At 46.2% G+C, this 18,657-nt stretch overlaps 1 protein-coding gene across 2 annotated transcripts; it reads right to left on the bottom strand.

The window, feature by feature from the left end:
• Positions 1 to 127: 127 nt before the first annotated feature.
• On the bottom strand, positions 128 to 16,788 carry DHFR (dihydrofolate reductase). Of its 2 annotated transcripts, XM_038765492.1 has the most exons (6): positions 16,672 to 16,788; positions 12,720 to 12,769; positions 10,330 to 10,435; positions 9,463 to 9,589; positions 2,488 to 2,603; positions 128 to 356 (listed from the first exon to the last, which is right to left on the bottom strand). In XM_038765492.1, the coding sequence occupies exons 1-6, from the start codon at positions 16,755 to 16,757 to the stop codon at positions 278 to 280; spliced, it is 564 nt and encodes a 187-aa protein (XP_038621420.1). In that variant the 5' UTR covers positions 16,758 to 16,788; the 3' UTR covers positions 128 to 277. The 2 variants fall into 2 exon arrangements, with proteins under 2 accessions (XP_038621420.1, XP_038621421.1); XM_038765493.1 differs by lacking the exon at positions 12,720 to 12,769 and having other exon boundaries at positions 16,672 to 16,752.
• Between the last annotated feature and the right edge of the window lie 1,869 nt (positions 16,789 to 18,657).

An 18,657-nucleotide genomic window follows, 5' to 3' on the forward strand; every position in this document is an offset into this window, starting at 1 on the left:
GAATACTGATGTCCTCTCATCTCCCCAAATCTTATCATCAATGAAATGAACACTGCATCTTTCAAATAAATTTCTCCAAAAAATCTAGTAAATGAGGCAGCAGATTGTTTCAAGAAAAAACCAAAAGTGGCAGAAAAGAACAGCTTTTAATCAGGTGATGATTTGCAGAGGAAAGGTACTTATGTGAAAAGTTTATTGACATCCATCAAGCATTTATTTCTATATCGACACGATACAAAATGATTTTTTTTAAAAAGTAAATTGGTCTGTGCACCTACTAAATATGCTTTTCGTATACTTCAAACTTGTACTGAATGCCCTTTTCTTCCTGGGTATCAGCTGGAACACCAGGATACCTGAAAAACACATCAAACGATGAGCTATACCTGGAATTACCATTAAATCTTTGGTCAAATGATATATGATTTCAGATTCTTTTGTTTTCATAATTTTTAAGAATTCTACTTGTGACCACTGTTAATTTCACTTCCTTTGCAACGAATCATTGAAATATTCATTTTTATCTCAGCAAAATATTCAGACCTATGTATGACAGCATTAAGACTGTCAACTTGAAAGGTAAAAACTGAAACATTAATTTCTAAAAAGATGAGCAATAACTATTAGAAATGACTATTACGTTGGCTGATTCTCTCCAGCAGCAGTAAAACCAAAAAATAAATAGTTTAGCTCAATGCGAAAAGCAAATGATTTGGTTTTTTAACTAGTATCGTTGATGGCTTGTCTTCACTTATTTCCTTTCTTTTTTTCAATAGGCTATACTTTCTGAAAATAGAACAGTTATTAAATATTTCTGACCACGACCTGGCTCGATCCCAAATCTTCTCAATTATTGGTCTCCCTAGTTGTTGACAGAGATAAAAGAAAAACTTCATCTTAAAGGTCAGATTTGTCCCTCAGGGACTTATCTGTAATTACAATCCTACACTGTAAGCTTGTTTTAGGCAGGGAACTTTCTTACCAATTCTGCTGTATAGTGCTCTGCCCCCGGTAAGCACTCAATAAATACCACTGATTGATTAATTGCTAAGAATAATTTCTTCTCAGATTTTGCCACAGGACATTAGAACAAAACTAACTCTCTTCCATTGTTTAGAACAATCTTTCAGGAGATTCAGTTTCGTTTTTGGAGGGGGTGTTATTTTAGTGATTCCTAAAATTACTTCAGTTCTCAAATTAGGGCAATGTAAAAGCCATGTATGTGTTGATTCGACAGCTAAGCATTTCAAACGGATCATCAAATCTTGGTAGTATGGTCTTCAACAGTTAGGATTATTCTGTAAAAAGAACCCAAATGCACTTGCGCTTTGGTCAAATTATTGTTATCATCAGTGGTATTGAGTGTCCACTCTGTGATGCATTGTATTATTTTTACATTTTTGAAAGTTTCTCTCATAAATGAATGAGAAGCAGCATGGTCTAGTGGAAGGAGTTTGGGCCTGGGAGTTAGATCTGGGTTCTAATCCCTGCTCCTCCATTTGTCTGCTGTGTGACCTTGGGCAAGTCATTTACCTTCTCTGTGCCTCAGTTTCCTCAACTGTAAAATGGGGTATAAGACTGTGAACCCCAGGTGAGACAGAGGTTGTGTCCAACCTTATTATCTTGTATTTACCCTAGAGCTGAGTATAGTGCCTGGCACAAACAAATACCACAGTTAAATGAACATTTTAGTGAGACAGAGTAATTGATAACATCTTAAATCATTAGCACATACTACCTTATCCCTCCATGACACTAATAAACAAAAAATTCAAGGTTAAGTACAAATTATATGACAAGTTTAAATACCCAGATATACTCAACCAAGAAAAGAAACATGCAAAACAGCTTATTAATATTTCAAAGTCAGCATATTTATTTAGAAAAATTTCAACTGTGAAGAGAATGAAACTTATTAAAAGGATTACATAGAAAAGTCAGAAAAGCAGTAGAAAAAGGAAATCAGAAAGCAACAGAATTTTGGGGCAGCAATTTTCTGAAGCAGGGGCTCAATAAACACAACTACAAGAAAGAACCTAACAAACCCTCACAATGTTTCAGGGTAAAACAGGTGGATGCAGAAATGTTCTGCACATGTGTAGAAAGCCAAATTAATTTAGTCATACCTGTTCTGCCTCTAGGAATAGAAAGACAAATGAAGGAGACAAATGCCGTGGAGACAAAAGAACATGTGGAAAGTCTAAAACCCAAAGCTGACGTAGTGCTACTAATCAGCGTCAAAATTGCAACAGCAAGTGAGGGACAAATGGCCATTAATTTACCTGAAAGGAGCCTGCACTCTCATGATCCCTCTCCAAAATGCCAGGGTAAGAAAAGAATCTCTTTCAAAGCTTGTTTTAATCCCAAATGTTTGCATGTCAATATTTATTACCTTGGTAGTTACCCCAAATCTTGGCCTGAACCGCATATGTATTTTTATATTGCGAAACTGAGGGAAATAGGGGAAGAACTATACATGATACTTACTCTGGAATAAGTTTATATTTCTCTAAATCAATTTCTGGGAAAAATGTGTCACTTTCAAATTCTTGCAAAATTCTAGTCACAAACAGTCGCTGATGACCTGGTTTCTCCATTGCTTCCTTTGGAAAACAAGGTAAAAAGGGATTAGTTACTTTCCATAGCCAGAGGTGGTGAAATTAAAAATAACTGTACATGGGAACACTTAGAATCTCTGTGGTAAGCAGGGCAAAACTATTTTCCACACAACTTGGTGCCTCTTTGGTGGCAGTTCAAGATCACAAAGGCAACTAAAAAAAAATGGATTTCTTATCACTAGTAACCAGCAAAATTATTTATGCAGTGTCTTTAATGAATGCTGTACTGGGCATCTGGCAGTTGTACAGAGAAAGATTAGCTTATAAAACCCTTCAAGGCAGAGATTATACCTACTAATTCTAGGGCACTGTTCCAAGATTTTGGAACAGTGTTCTGTACACCGTAAGTGCAACTGACTTACTGAACACTGAAATTTCAAATATTACTAGTTAGTCCTAGGAAACAAATGTTCCCTGGAGAGGAGTCTCAGGACAGCTTAGTGAACCCAAATAGTCTAAAGCATAAAAATCAGTATTATTTACTGAGTGCTTGAACTGAGCAGAACATTGTGCTGAGGTTTTGGGAGGGTATAATAAGATACATAGCCCGTGCCCTCAAGGATCTTATAAATCCAGCAGCGGAGACAGACAGTAAAATAAATTACTCAATGGTACTTATTGAGTGCTTACTGTGTGCACAGCACTGTACTAAGTGCTTGAGAGATTACAATACAACAGAGTTAGTAGGCACATGCCCACAACTAGCTTGCAGCTTATAGCAATAGAATGCAAATATATACGTGCAGTGGCAGGACAGAGGGGTAAATACCCAAGTTCTTTGCTAATGTAAATGTGTTGAAGTGGCAGTTTGGGGGAGGAAATAGGCTGTGGGGATGAAAATTAATCAGGGTAGGCCTCCTGGAGATAAGGGCATAGAAGATGGGGAGATAAGTGGCCTACCAGATGTGAAAGGGGAGGGAATGCCAGGCATAATGGAGGATGTGAAAAAGAAGCAGCTGGCGGGGAGATTCATTCATTCAATCATCAATGAATCAATCGTATTTATTGAGCGCTTACTGTGTGCAGAGCACTGTACTAAGCACTTGGGAAGTCCAAGTTGGCAACATATAGAGACGGTCCCTACCCAACAACGGGCTCACAGTCTAGAAGGGGGAGACAGACAACCAAACAAAATATATTAACAAAATAAAATAAATAGAATAGTAAATATGTACAAGTAGAATAGAGTAATAAATCTGTACAAACATATATACAGGTGCTGTGGGAAGGGGAAGGAGGTAGGGCAGGGGGGATGGGGAGGGGGAGACGAAGGAGGGGGCTCAGTGTGGGAAGGCCTCCTGGAGGAGGTGAGCTCTCAGAAGGGCTTTGAAGGGAGGAAGAGAGCTAGCTTGGTGGATGTGTGGAGGGAGGGAGGGCATTCCAGGCCAGGGGGAGGACGTGGGCCGGGGGTCGGCGGCGGGACAGGCGAGAACGAGGCCCAGTGAGGAGGTTAGCGGCAGAGGAGTGGAGGGTGTGGGCTGAGCTGGAGAAGGAAAGAAGGGAGGTGAGGTAGGAGGGGGCGAGGGGATGGACAGCCTTGAAGCCGAGAGTGAGGGGTTTTTGCCTGATGCATAGGTTGACTGGTAGCCACTGGAGATTTTTTGAGGAGGGGAGTAACATGCCCAGAGCGTTTCTGCACAAAGATAATCCGGGCAGCGGCGTGAAGTAAATATTGAAGTTGGGAGAGACAGGAGGATGGGAGATCAGAGAGGAGGCTGATGCAGTAATCCAGTCGGGATAGGATGAGAGCTTGAACCAGCAGGGTAGCGGTTTGGATGGAAAGGAAAGGGCGGATCTTGGCGATGTTGTGGAGGTGAGACCGGCAGGTTTTGGTGACAGATTGGATGTGAGGGGTGAATGAGAGAGCAGAGTCGAGGATGACACCAAAGTTGCGGGCTTGTGAGACAGGAAGGATGGTAGTGCCGTCAACAGTGATGGGAAAGTCAGGGAGAGGGCAGGGTTTTTGGGAGGGAAGATAAGGAGTTCAGTCTTGGACATATTGAGTTTTAGATGGCGGGCAGACATCCAGATGGAGATGTCTTGAAGGCAGGAGGAGACACGAGCCTGAAGGGAGGGAGAGAGAGCAGGGGCAGGGATGAGAATGAGGCAAAGAGAATGGGTTGGCATGAGGAACAAAGAGTGCAAACTGGGTGTAGTGGGAGGGATGTGAGGGTAAGTAATGGTCAGTGAGCTGACTATGTTAAAGCCAGTACTTATGATATAGGGTGGAATGAGTTATCACCGGAGTTCTAAAGAGTGGGGAGCTATGCTCAGCACGATGCTTTCTACTTTCTTTTCATTTCCTGCTCCCGCAGAGAGGTAGGACTTGGTCACAGTGATGAAGGGCTGTGGTTTTTTCCCACCAGGAAGCCTTCCCTGACTCACCACTCATCTCCCCCATCTCAGTCTCTCTCCCTGCTGTGGCGCCTATTCATTTAAGTCCATACCCCCAAGGACTTGGATAATAGTAATGATAATGGTGGCATTTATTAAGCAATTACTATGTGCAAAGCACTGTCCTAAGCGCTGAGGAGGTTACAAGGTGATCAGGTTGTCCCACATGGGGCTCACAGTCTTAATCCCCATTTTACAGATGAGGTAATGGAGGCACAGAGAAGTTAAATGACTTGGCCAAAGTCACACAATTGACAATTGGCGGAGCCGGGGTTTGAACCCACGACCTCTGACTCCAAAGCCTGTGCTCTTTCCATTGAGCCACGCTGCTTCTCCAGACTGTAAGCTCGTTGTGGGCAGGGAATGTCACTGTTGATCGTTGGAGTGTACTTTCCCAAGTGCTTAGTACAGTGCTCTGCACACAGTAAGCGCTCAATAAACTTGATTGAATGAATGTGGGACAGGGACTGTGTCCAACCTGATTTTCCACCCCAGCGCTTAGAACAGTACATGGCACATAGTAAGCAATTTTACAAATACCACAATTATTATTACGTTCATCTCCCCCACTAGATTGTAAGATCCTCGAGGGCAGTGACTGTGTCTACTAACTCATTTTACTCTTACAAGTGGCTAGTACAGTGGTTGGCCACCCAGTGAATGCTCAATAAATAGCACTGATTGACTGCTGCGATGAGGTGAAGCCTCCGAGTCCCTTTGCAGGCAGGCATTGATGGCAGAGGGCTCAGGCTGCAATCATGTTTCCACCCACCCCAACCAACTCACTGCTTGTTAGCACTTCTAAGAAGGGTACATAAGAACAAGCTGAGAAATTTACTATTTGCTGCTGTGATAAGAGGTTTGTAGGAGGAGGAAGCTGAAATTAATTAGATTTCGGGATTATAGTCTATGATCTCCTGAACCTAGAGTAAGTGTATTTCAAATAATAACAATAATGATGGCATTTATCAATCAATCAATCGTATTTATTAAGCGCTTACTATATGCAGACCACTGTTCTAAGCGCTGGGGAGGCTACAAGGTGATCACGTTGTCCCATGGGGGGCTCACAATCTTAATCCCCATTTTACAAGTGAGGGAACTGAGGCCCAGAGAAGTTAAGTGACTTGCCCAAAGTCACACAGCTGACAATTGGTGGAGCCGGGATTTGATCCATGACCTCTGACTCCAAAGCCCGGGCTCTTTCCACTGAGCCACACTGCTGGCTGTGTATATTAGATCAATTACATACCAGGCGGGCTGAGACTCTCAAACTGCAATCCCAGGCATTTTACTAGTGTTTTAGGTTCAATTTCCGGAACACCTCAATTCTAATTTCTAGATCTCCAGATAATAATAATAATAGCCCACTGTTGGGTAGGGACTGTCTCTCTATATGTTGCCAACTTGTACTTCCCAAGCGCTTAGTACAGTGCTCTGCACACAGTAAGTGCTCAATAAATACGATTGATGATGATGCTGATAATGGTATTTGTTAAACACTTACTATGTGCCAAGCACTGTTCTAAGCACTAGGTAGATACAAGGTGATCAGGCGGTCCCACGAGGGGCTGTCTCAATCCCCATTTTACAGATGAGGTAACTGAGTCACAGAGCAGTTAAGTGGCTTGTCCAAGGTCACACAGCAGACAAGTGGCGTCCTCTGACTTCCAAGCCTGTGCTCTTTCCACTAAGCCCCACTGTTTCTGGAAGCACGTGGGGTACTCTAGAATAATAATTAACTTCGGAGAAGGCTCAATTACAATTTTCTTAGCTCTCCAGCACGCTTTTGGGAAGCAAATAATCTGGAACAATAATAAGGTCAACTGCAATTTCCAGTTCTCATTTCTGTGCTGATTGGTCATTGTCCAAAAACATATTTCCATAGTGATTTGGAACTCTTCTTATTTAAGATGTTTACTAGGCCTTGAAGCAGGATTTTATTTCAATATTTTTACTGGAAATCTTCAAAATTTGTGCAAGGTACATTTATCTAAGGAGCTACTACTACTGCTTCCTTTCTTCCTCCACACACAATACATGGGTCTGGAGGTGATTCATGCTTCCGTGTGTTATTAATGACTGCTCTAACTAGGGCTTCTGAAAGCTTATTTATGCCAAATAAATCCGATACTTTTAGCAGTCAATGCTGCTGGGGAAACGACAGCTTCTACAGAAAAAATTCCACCATTTGGGAATTTCTAAAAATGCTAGGGGACATATCTCTCTTCTTAATTCATATCCATAATAAGCCAAAACGTTTTTGGTCTTAAAAGTAGCTACCTCAAAAAGAAAAGGAATAACTTCTGGTTATACTCCCTACATTACGAGGACACTCTTCTGGATTTGAATGACAGTGGTAAATAAAGCTTCATATATTGCCCGACAGACAATTCCGCTCTCTCCGTTCAAAGTCATATTGAAGGCATGTCTCCTCCAAGAAGCCTTCCCTGACTAAACTCTTCTTTCCTTTTCATCCACTCCCCTGACTTACTCCCTTTATTCACCCCCCTTCCCAGCCCCACACTTATGTACAGATCTGTAATTTATTTATTTATATTAATGTCTCTCTCCCCCATCTAGACTGTAAACTCGAGGGCAGGGAATGTCTGTTTATTGTTGTATTGTACTCTCCCAAGAGCTTAGTACAGTGCTCTGCACACAGTAAGAGCTCAATAAATACGATTGATTGGCTGACAGAAGCAGTCTGGAGGAATCTCCTTTAGCTGATGAATCATCAATCAGTGGTATTTATTGAGCGCTTACTGTGTGCAGAGCACTGTATTAAGCGCTTGGGAGGGTACAATAGAGTTGGTAGAGATGTTCCCTGCCCACAACGTGTTTACAATCTAGAGGGAAATCTTGCCGGCACTGTGGCTTGTAATAATAGAAGAGAAGGAAAACCAGAAGAGGACGGTGCTCTGCACATAGTAAGCGCTCAATAAATACGATTGATGATGATGACGGTGTCCGTGAAACCAAGGTGTGAGGCTGTTTCCTGAAGGGGGTGGTCCCCAGTGTCAAAGACAGCTGAGAAGTCGAAGGAGAATGAGGATGGAGTACAGCCTGTTGGATTTGGTAAAAAAGAGGTCATCGGAGACTTTGGAAAGGACAATGGAGGGTGTGGAAGCCAGAATGCAGGGAGTCTAGAAGGGAGTCAGAGGAGAGGATGTAGAGGCAGTGGAAATAAACAACTCACTCAAAGGGTTTGGAGCGAAATGGTAAGAGCGAAATGGGGCGCTAGCTGGAAGTGGAGTGAGGTCAAAGGAGGGTTTTTTTAGGACAGGAAATATGTGGGTGTGTTTGAAAGTGGAGGGGAAGGAACCATTGGAGAGGGGGCAGTGAGGGAGGGCAAAAAGGGTGGGAGCAAGTGTTTTAGTAAGGTGTGAAGGGATGGGTGGGGTCTGAATCGCAAATGGAGGGAGTCGATTTAGAGAAGGGATGGCCGAGAAGGATGAGAGTTGGGGCAGGAGGAGTCATGGTTTGGGACAGCTTGAGATGGGTCCATCTTCTCTTTAGTGGGTTCAGGCAGTACATTTTTGGGTCTGCTTGGGCCGTAACGGTAGAAACAGGCTCCTTTTTTTTAAAAAAAATTTCTGACCACTAATTTATATACAAAAACATCGGTCCTAACAACAGATTAGCCCAACTATTCTCAAGGGTCACAGTCCCCCATCCCCACCCTTTATTTTCTTTCTCAATTAAGTTTAGTGTTACCCTTTCTCCCTGAAAAATGGGCCTCAGAGCTGGTGTACTATGAATTTTAAACTCCTTTCTCATTACTCCAATAACATTATCTGCAAGAGCTGTAAATGAACTCCAAGGGTGGGCTAAGTTGATATTGAGGCCCACGAATCAAGAATCCTCTGCAAGAAGAGGGCTGGAGCTGACAAATCATGTTATATGTTGCCAACTTGTACTTCCCAAGCGCTTAGTACAGTGCTCTGCACACAGTAAGCGCTCAATAAATACGATTGATGATGATGATCAGGCACACGAACCCCCTTCCCTACAGCTGCTTTTAGAGAGAGGGCAGTGCTCTGGGGTGGCTGCTTAGCTGCACACAGGGTAAATCTGCTACCGCCAATGACTCCTTACTCATTGCTACAGTGCATCAGACTTAATTTTGATGCCTGCTCTACCAAAGTGCCTTTGAATCACGAATAAACCAAAGGCGACACATGCAAACTTGTCACATTTGTCATCTTAATTTTTATTTCTCCAGAAATCTGTAGCGTCACCAATCGGGGACTCTTCCGACGTTTGTGTACGCCTCCATATACCCTGCCCGTTTAGCCGGCACTACACACGTACCCATCACGCCACACCCGTGAAGTAAGTAGAGGACATTATTTTCCCAATTTTTCAAGTGGGATCACTGAAGCAAAGTGGTAAAATTATTTGGCTGAATCAGTGAGTGCCCCTTAACCAATCTTAGATCTGCATATACCTTATAAACTGAGCTGCCTCCAATGATCCACACCATATCCACTTTACTTGCTAGTTCTGGCAGGTTGAGAAGATTTAGGGCATCATCCAGACTTTTGGCGACATAATGAGCTCCCTGTGGGGGCTCTCTAGGGGGAGAAAAAAAAAAACATATGGATTTAAGTATCCTTGAAATCCCTGGAAAAAAGGCAGATATACCAATTTAAGAAACGACACCAATCTTTCTGTGAGGCCTACTTCCATCATTTATATAATGTAGTTTGAAAATGGTTAAAGCAAAATAGACTAGAAGCAAACCTTGGGAGAACTTCAGTAAATGATCACTGATTTCATTCAAGTTTCTACAAGTCAATGAGTTTGATCAGTCTAGAACAGAACAGACTAGAACAGGCCTAGGAAAGGAACAGAGTGTAAATGAAGCTGGAGGAAAAGACCCCCTGGGAGGACTTAAATATTGTAAATTCCTTCTCCACAAGAGATCACACTGCCAAGTTGATCCACAGACAGGAGCCCTCGGAGATGCAGGCTCGTAAGATGGTAGTGGTTTCTCTATCAGAGCCTAATGTAAACCCCTTGTTGCCAACTTGTACTTCCCAAGCGCTTAGTACAGTGCTCTGCACACAGTAAGCGCTCAATAAATACGATTGATTGATTGATTGACTTTGCCTTCTATCCTATGCTTCCCCAGTACCTACTGCGGATCACTGAACACAGCAGGTAATCAGTCAATTCTGCTAATTAAGCTGAAGATCTTAGTAAGACTAGGTCCTGATTTATTCCGTGTGGACGTATGTTGAAGGAACGTAAACAAACTGCCTCAGCCCTCCAGACTCTGGGAAATTTGCAGACGACATATTTTGGCACTTACTTGAGTTCTCTGCTGAGCACTATATTAATTCTGTCTTTCAAAGGTCGACTTTTCTCAGGAATGGAGAACCAGGTCTTCTTACCCATTATCACCAGATTTTCTTTACCTGCAAAACCACACTGAAATTTACAAGACATCTATTTTGAGAAATGACAGTCTAGAAATATAATATATATTTAATAATTAAATTATTATTAAATATTAATATATATATATATATATATATATATATATATATATATATATATATATATATATATATGATATAAGTGACTCCTAATGGTTTTCTCTTCCGGCACTCTTCAGAAACGTTACTATAAATGGTGGGGGCTCTCCTAACGGCTCACACGCAGTCTGTTCCTTCCCAGTCGTCTCCCAAGAGGTAACCTCCTGCCTCCTATTAAAAACCTACCTCCCTTTCCTGTTTTACGGCCCTCACATCTCTCACCCTGGTCAGGAATGAGCTTTCCTTCCAGTCCCACCTAGGTGCTTTGGCCTGGGAATAAACTCTCAAGTCCCTGCCTCGGTCTTAGCTTAAAGCAAGTATTTCTAGACTGTGAGCCCGTTGTTGGGAAGGGACCATCTCTATCTGTTGCCGAGTTGTACTTCCCAAGCGCTTAGTACAGTGCTCCGCACACAGTAAGCGCTCAATAAATACAACTGAATGAATGAATTTCAGGTGGGGAAAGCCCCGGTGTAAATCAATAGTCTACCTAGAGGGTACAGAGCACTGTACCAAGTAATTAGGAGAGTAGACTGCCAGCTCATTATGGGCAGGGAGTGTACCTGCTAATTCTGCTGTTGTAATAATAACAATAATAATGATTATGGTATTTGTTAAGCGCTTACTATGTTCCAAGCACTATTCTAAGCGCTGGGGGTAGATATAAGGAAATCAGATTGTCCCTCGTGGGGCTTCACAGTCTTAATCCCCATTTTACAGATGAGTTAACTGAGGCACAGAGAAGTTAAGTAACTTGCCCAAGGTCACAGAGCAGACAAGTGGAGGAGCCAAAATTAGAACCCAAGCCCGTGCTCCTGTCACTAGGCCACGCTGCTTCTCTTCAAATGCGTAATGCTCTGTTCTGCACATAGTAAGCATTCAAATATAAGTAAATATAAGTATAAGTAAAAGACACAGTCATCATCATCAATCGTATTTATTGAGCGCTTACTATGTGCAGAGCACTGTACTAAGCGCTTGGGAAGTACAAATTGGCAACATATAGAGACAGTCCCTACCCAACAGCGGGCTCAGTCTAAAAGGGGGAGACAGAGAACAAAACCAAACATACTAACAAAATAAAATAAATAGAATAGATATGTACAAGTAAAATAAATAAATAAATAGAGTAATAAATCTGTACAAACATATATACATATATACAGGTGCTGTGGGGAAGGGAAGGAGGTAAGATGGGGGGGAATGGAGAGGGGGCGAGGGGGAGAGGAAGGAAGGGGCTCAGTCTGGACACAGTCCTTGCCCTCAGGGAGTCTATAATCTGATAAAATAGGCAGATTAATTATTTACGGTACTGGGTGGAAAAATAAAGATTCAGTTGTTAAACGTGTATGGACCATGGATGGATAAGAAAGTAAGTAGTCTCCACAAATCGACGTATACCTAAATGCTGTGGATGGCTTTTATAAACATAGGTAGCTGTTGGGGTGACAGGACATGGGCTGGTTGGTAGAGAAGGAAGGCAGGGTGGCTACTGAGCCTGCTTTGGAGTCAGAGGTCATGGGTTCGAATCCCGGCTCCGCCACATGTCTGCTGTGTGACCTTGGGCAAGTCACCTAACTTCTCTGAGCCTCAGCTCCCTCATCTGTAAAATGGGGGATTGACTGTGAGCCCCCCGTGGGACAATCTGATCACGTTATAACACCCCCGTGCTTAGAACAGTGCTCTGCACATAGTAAGCGCTTAACAAATGCCATTATTATTATTATTATTATTATTCAGGAAGGCACTGAATACGGGGAGAGTTGGGGTCTCATCCAAGCCGTGGGATTTAGTGGCTGGTGCTAGCATGGTACTAAATAATAAAACACCTGATGTAAAGGGATCCAGCTCTGTGCCTATATAGGTCAGTCGAAAACTAAATGACTGGCCATCCTCTAAATTACTAAACCTCCCCCACATGTCTGCTGTGTGACCTTGGGCAAGTCACTTCACTTCTCTGTGCCTCAGTTCCCTCATCTGTAAAGTGGGGATTAAGACTGTGAGCCCCACATGGGACAACCTCATATCCTTGTGTTCCCCCCAGCGCTTAGAACAGCGCTTTGCACATAGTAAGCGCTTAACAAATACCAACACTATTATTATTATTATGAAACCGAGCCTGTTTACTAGGTCTAGGAAAATTCAGATTAAAAAAATCCAATATTACCTTCTACTGTAGGAGTCGTGGTCATTTTCTGAAAATATCGGTATTCGTTCCTAATCAAAGAGACATATAACACATAGTCCATCATCATCATCATCATCAATCGTATTTATTGAGCGCTTACTAGGTGCAGAGCACTGTACTAAGCGCTTGGGAAGTACAAATTGGCAACATAGAGAGACAGTCCCTACCCAACAGTGGGCTCACAGTCTAAAAGGGGAAGACAGAGAACAAAACCAAACATACTAACGAAATAAAATAAATAGAATAGATATGTACACGTTTGCTGACATTGTAAATGCAGTATTTATAGAGATCCAGGGTTTCCCTTGCAGTTGTCTTCCCCCATTTCCAAGTCCACCCACCTCATTTCAATCCAGAGGACCCGCCCGTGATAAAGCAAGACCTCTGGACTCTTGGGGGTGGGGGGACAGTTGGGCAAAGACTGAACTTTGCCCCATTATGGGCAGAAACAAGGCACTGAAAGAAGATCTGCAGCCTATTTATTGTACCATACAAACTGAATGGACAGAGTTGGATTCTTTCACACTAGGGTGCTAAACTTTTATTCCTAGAAAAAAAAAAAGTTCCATGAAGTGAAATAGGAACAATACAGTCCAGAATCCCTCTGGACTATAAAATTGTTGTGGGTTCATGTCCGCTTATCCTGTTTCTTGTACTCTTCCAAGCACACAGTAAGCACTCAATAAATAATAATTAGACTGTGAGCCCACTCTTTTAGACTGTGAGCCCACTGTTGGGTAGGGACCGTCTCTATATGTTGCCAACTTGGACTTCCCAAGCGCTTAGTACAGTGCTCTGCACACAGTAAGCGCTCAATAAATACGATTGATGATGATAATAATGATCGATTCCTGACTTTATACTGCTGCAACGTCTGTCCACCTAGTTGCAGCATGGCATATTGGACAGGCCTGGAAGTTGGGAGACCTGGGTCCTAATTCAGAGGGTATTTCACTTCTCTGGGCCTCAGTTTCCTCAACTCAATAAAAAGTCAGGATTCAATACCACTTCTCCCTCCCCTTTCGACTGCGAGCCTTATCTGGGACAGGGAATTGTATCTACCCCAGCAAATAAAACTGTATCTGCCGCATCGTAAGCGCTTAACAAATACGATAACGGTGATAAAACTCATAAGCTATTATCATGATCTCGCTGCCCTCCTCTCGGCTTTAAACAGGAATAAGAAACGGCTTTCTCAGGGTGAAGTCGGACGGGGGATAGTGAGAGACATGGGGTTGCCAGGGCGGCTCCTCACTCTCACTCTTCCCGGCCGAGATGAGGTCCATCGAGCCCCATCCCTCCCCGTCTACTTGAAGCATTTTTTAAATGGTTCTTGTTAAGCGCTTTCTGTGTGCCAGGCACTGTACTAAGCGCTGGGGGTAAATACAAGTTAATCAGGCTGGAGACAGTCCCTATCATTCATTCAGATGTTCAAATGAATTCAGATCATTCATTTTAGACTGTGAGCCCACTGTTGGGTAGGGACTGTCTCTATATGTTGCCAACTTGTACTTCCCAAGCGCTTAGTACAGTGCTCTGCACATAGTAAGCGCTCACTAAATACGATTGATGATGATGATGATTTAGTCGTATTTATTGAGCGCTTACTGTGTGCAGAGCACTGTACTAAGCGCTTGGGAAGTACAAGTTGGGTTATCCCATGTGAGGCCCAGTCTTAATCCCCATTTTACAGATGAGGCAACTGAGGCACAGAGCCGTGAGGTGACTTGCCCAAGGCCAACCTGCAGACAAGGGGCAGCGCATTGTGGCTTAGTGGTAAGAGCCCGGGGTTGGGAGTTGGAGGATGTGGGTTCTAATCCAGACCCCGCCACTTGTCTGCTGTGTAACCTTGGGCAAGTCACTTAATGATAATAATAATTATGATGGTATTTGCTAAGCGCTTACTATGTGCCAAGCACTGTTCTAAGCACTGGGGTAGATAGAAGGTAATCAGGTTGTCCCCCGTGGGGCTCACAGTCTTAAACCCCATTTTACAGATGAGGTCACTGGCACAGAGAAGTGAAGTGGCTTGCCCGAAGTCACACAGCAGGTCAGGATTAGAACCCACGACTTCTGACTCCCCAAGCCATGCTCTTTCTACTAAACCACGCAGTGACCTCATCTGTACAATGGGGATGAAGACTTTGAGTCCCACGTGGGACAACCTGATTACCCTGTATCTACCCCAGTGCTTAGAACAGTGCTTGGCACCTAGTAAGCACTTCACAAATACCATCGTCATTATTATTATTATTATTATTATTGTTATGAGGACGCTGGTCCTTCTGAGGCCCAGGCCCGTGTGCCCTAACCGGGAAGCAGCGTGGCTCAGGGGAAAGAGCCCGGGCTTGGGAGTCAGAGGTCATGGGTTCTAATCCCGGCTCTGCCACTGTCTGCTGTGTGACTTTGGGCAAGTCACTTCATTCATTCATTCATTCAGTCGTATTCATTGAACGCTTACTGTGAGCAGAGCACTGTACTAAGCACTTGGGAAGGACAAGTCGGCAACATATAGAGACGGTACCTACCCAACAACGGGTTCACAGTCTCTCCTCTCCTCCCCGCCTTACCACCTTCCCCTCCCCACAGAACCTGTATATATGCTTGTAGAGATTTATTACTCTATTTTACTTGTACATATTACTATTCCATTTACTTTATTTTGTTAATATGTTTTGTTTTGTTGTCCGTCTCCCCCTTCTAGACTGTGAACCCGTTCTTGCGTAGGGACTGTCTCTATATGTTCCCAACCTGTACTTCCCAAGTGCTTAGTACAGTGCCCTGCACACAGTAAGCGCTCAATAAGTATGATTGAACGAATGAATGAATGAATAGAAGGGGGAGACAGACAACAAAAGAAAACATGTGGACAGGTGTCAGGTCGTCAGAATAAATAGAAGTAAAGCTAGAAACACATCACTAACAAAATAAATAGAATAGTAAATATGTACAAGTCAAATAGAGGAATAAATCTGTATTCATTCATTCATTCAATCGTATTCATTGAGCACTTACTGTGTGCAGAGTACTGTACGAAGCGCTTGGGAAGTACAAGTCGGCAACATATAGAGACGGTCCCTACCCAACGGCGGGCTCACAGTCTACAAGGGGGAGACAGAGAACAAAACAAAACACACTAACAAAATAAAATAAATATGTACAAATAAAATAGAGTAATAAATCCGTACAAACATATATATATCTATACAGGTGCTGTGGGGAAGGGAAGGAGGTATGGCGGGGGGATGGGGAGAGGAAGGAGAGGGCTCAGTCTGGGAAGGCCTCCTGGAGGAGGTGAGCTCTCAGTAGGGCTTCATTCATTCATTCATTCATTCAATCGTATTTATTGAGCGCTTACTGTGTGCAGAGCACTGTACTAAGCGCTTGGGAAGTCCAAGTTGGCAACATATAGAGAAGCAGTGTGGCTCAGTGGAAAGAGCAGGGGCTTCGGAGTCAGGGGTCATGGGTTCGAATCCCGGCTTTGCCAATTGCCAGCTGTGTGACTTTGGGCGAGTCACTTCACTTCTCTGTGCCTCGGTCACCTCATCTGTAAAATGGGGATTAAGACTGTGACCCCCCCCCCCCCCCCCCCCGCCGTGGGACAACCTGATTTCCTTGTAACCTCCCCAGCGCTTAGAACAGTGCATTGCACATAGTAAGCGCTTAATAAATGCCATTATCATTATTATTAGATAGAGACAGTCCCTACCCAACAGTGGGCTTCACTTCTCTGGGCCTCAGTTTCCCCATCTGTAAGATAGGGATGAAGACTGGGAGCCCCCCGTGGGACAACCTTGGATCTCCCCCAGCGCTTAGAACAGTGCTTGGCGCAGAGTAAGCGCTTAACAAATACCATCATCATCATTATCATTATTGTTATGAGCCATCAGGCCGCAGTGCCGGGTCCCCGGCGGGTGTTTGTTGGCGCTACCTGAGCGGGGGCCAGGGCAGGTCCCCTTTATTGCCGATCCCCCCGTTCTTGGCCACCGCCGCGATGCAGTTGAGCGGACGACCCATCGCGCTCCAGCCCCAACTGCGCGCCGCGCAACTTTGGCGGGAACCGCCGCCCCTGCCCCGCCCTGGGATTGGTGGAGCCTCCCACCCCCCAACTCCCGTCCCGCCCTGCGATTGGTGGAGCCTCCCACCCCCACTCTCGTCCCGCCCTGGGATTGGTGGAGACTCCCCCCCGTCCCGCCCTGGGATTGATGGAGTCTCCCGCCTCCCCGTCCCGCCCTGGGATTGGTGGAGCCTCCTGCCCTGGGATTGATGGAGCCTCCCTTCACCCCCGTCCCGCCCTGTGATTGGTGGCGCCTCCCACCCCCCCGTCCGTGATTGGTGGAGCCTCCTGCCCTGGGATTGATGGAGTCTCCCGCCTCCCCGTCCCGCCCTGTGATTGGTGGAGACCCCTGCCGCCCCGTCCTGCCCTGTGATTGGTGGAGCCTCCCACCCCCGCCCCGTGACTGGTGGATCCTCCCGCTCCCCGTCCCGCCCTGGGATTGATGGAGCCTCCCTTCTCCCCCCGTCCCGCCCTGTGATTGGTGGAGCCTCCCACCCCCCGCCCGTGATTGGTGGAGCCTCCTGCCCTGGGATTGATGGAGCCTCCCGCCCCCAACCCCTCCGTCCCGCCCTGTGATTGGTGGAGACCCCTGCCCCCCGCCCCGTCCCGCCCTGGGATTGGTGGAGCCTTCCCCCCCGTCCCGCCCTGGGCTTGATGGAGCCTCCCGCCCCCACTCCCGTCCCACCCTGGGATTGGTGGAGCCTCCCTCCCCTCGTCCCGCCCTGTGATTGGTGGAGCCTCCCGCTCCCCGTCCCGCCCTGGGATTGGTGGAGCCTCCTGCCTTGGGATTGGTGGAGCCTCCCTTCTCCCCGGTCCCGCCCTGTGATTGGTGGAGCTTCCCTCCTCTCGCCCCGCCCTGTGATTGATGGAGCCTCCCACCCCCCCGCCCGTGATTGGTGGAGCCGCCTGCCCAGGGATTGATGGAGCTTCCCGCCCCCAACCCCTCCGTCCCGCGCTATGATTGGTGGAGACCCCTGCGCCCCGCCCCGTCCCGCCCTGTGATTGATGGAGCCTCCCACCCCCCGCCCCGTGATTGGTGGGTCCTCCCCGCTCCCCGTCCCGCCCTGGGATTGGTGGAGCCTCCTGCCCTGGGATTGGTGGAGCCTCCCTTCTTCCCCGTCCCGCCCTGTGATTGGTGGAGCCTCCCTCCTCCCGCCCCGCCCTGTGATTGATGGAGCCTCCCACCCCCCCGCCCGTGATTGGTGGAGCCTCCTGCCCAGGGATTGATGGAGCCTCCCGCCCCCAACCCCTCCTTCCCGCCCTGTGATTGGTGGAGACCCCTGCCCCCCGCCCCGTCCCGCCCTGGGATTGGTGGAGCCTTCCCCCCCCCCGTCCCACCCTGTGATTGATGGAGCCTCCAACCCCCCGCCCCGTGATTGGTGGATCCGCCCCGCTCCCCGTCCCACCCTGTGATTGGTGGAGCCTCCTGCCCTGGGATTGATGGAGCCTCCCTTCACCCCCGTCCCGCCCTGTGATTGGTGGCACCTCCCTCCTCTCGCCCCGCCCTGTGATTGGTGGAGCCTCCCACCCCCCACCCGTGATTGGTGGAGCCTCCTGCCCCGGGATTGATGGGGCCTCCCGCCCCCAACCCCTCCGTCCCGCCCTGTGATTGGTGGAGACCGCTGCCCCCCGCCCCGTCCCGCCCTGGGATTGGTGGAGCCTCCCTCCCCTCGTCCCGCCCTGTGATTGATGGAGCCTCCCACCCCCCGCCCTGGGATTGGTGGATCCTCCCGCTTCCCGTCCCGCCCTGGGATTGGTGGAGCCTCCTGCCCTGGGATTGATGGCACCTCCCTTCTCCCCCGTCCCTTCCTGTGATTGGTGGAGCCTCCTACTCCCCGCCCCGTGATTGGTGGAGCCTCC

This window comes from Tachyglossus aculeatus, chromosome 23 (assembly GCF_015852505.1).
Source record: "Tachyglossus aculeatus isolate mTacAcu1 chromosome 23, mTacAcu1.pri, whole genome shotgun sequence".
Taxonomy (NCBI): Eukaryota; Metazoa; Chordata; class Mammalia; order Monotremata; family Tachyglossidae; genus Tachyglossus; species Tachyglossus aculeatus.

What these genes read in the sequence shown, in the direction of transcription:
- DHFR (XM_038765492.1), bottom strand. Translation starts at nt 16,757, where the DNA reads ATGGGTCGTCCGCTCAACTGCATCGCGGCGGTGGCCAAGAACGGGGGG. An exon ending in CTGCCCTGGCCCCCGCTCAG is followed by an intron (nt 12,770 to 16,671) that starts GTAGCGCCAACA and finishes CTCTTTGATTAG; the next exon opens with GAACGAATACCGATATTTTC. An exon ending in CACGACTCCTACAGTAGAAG is followed by an intron (nt 10,436 to 12,719) that starts GTAATATTGGAT and finishes GTGGTTTTGCAG; the next exon opens with GTAAAGAAAATCTGGTGATA.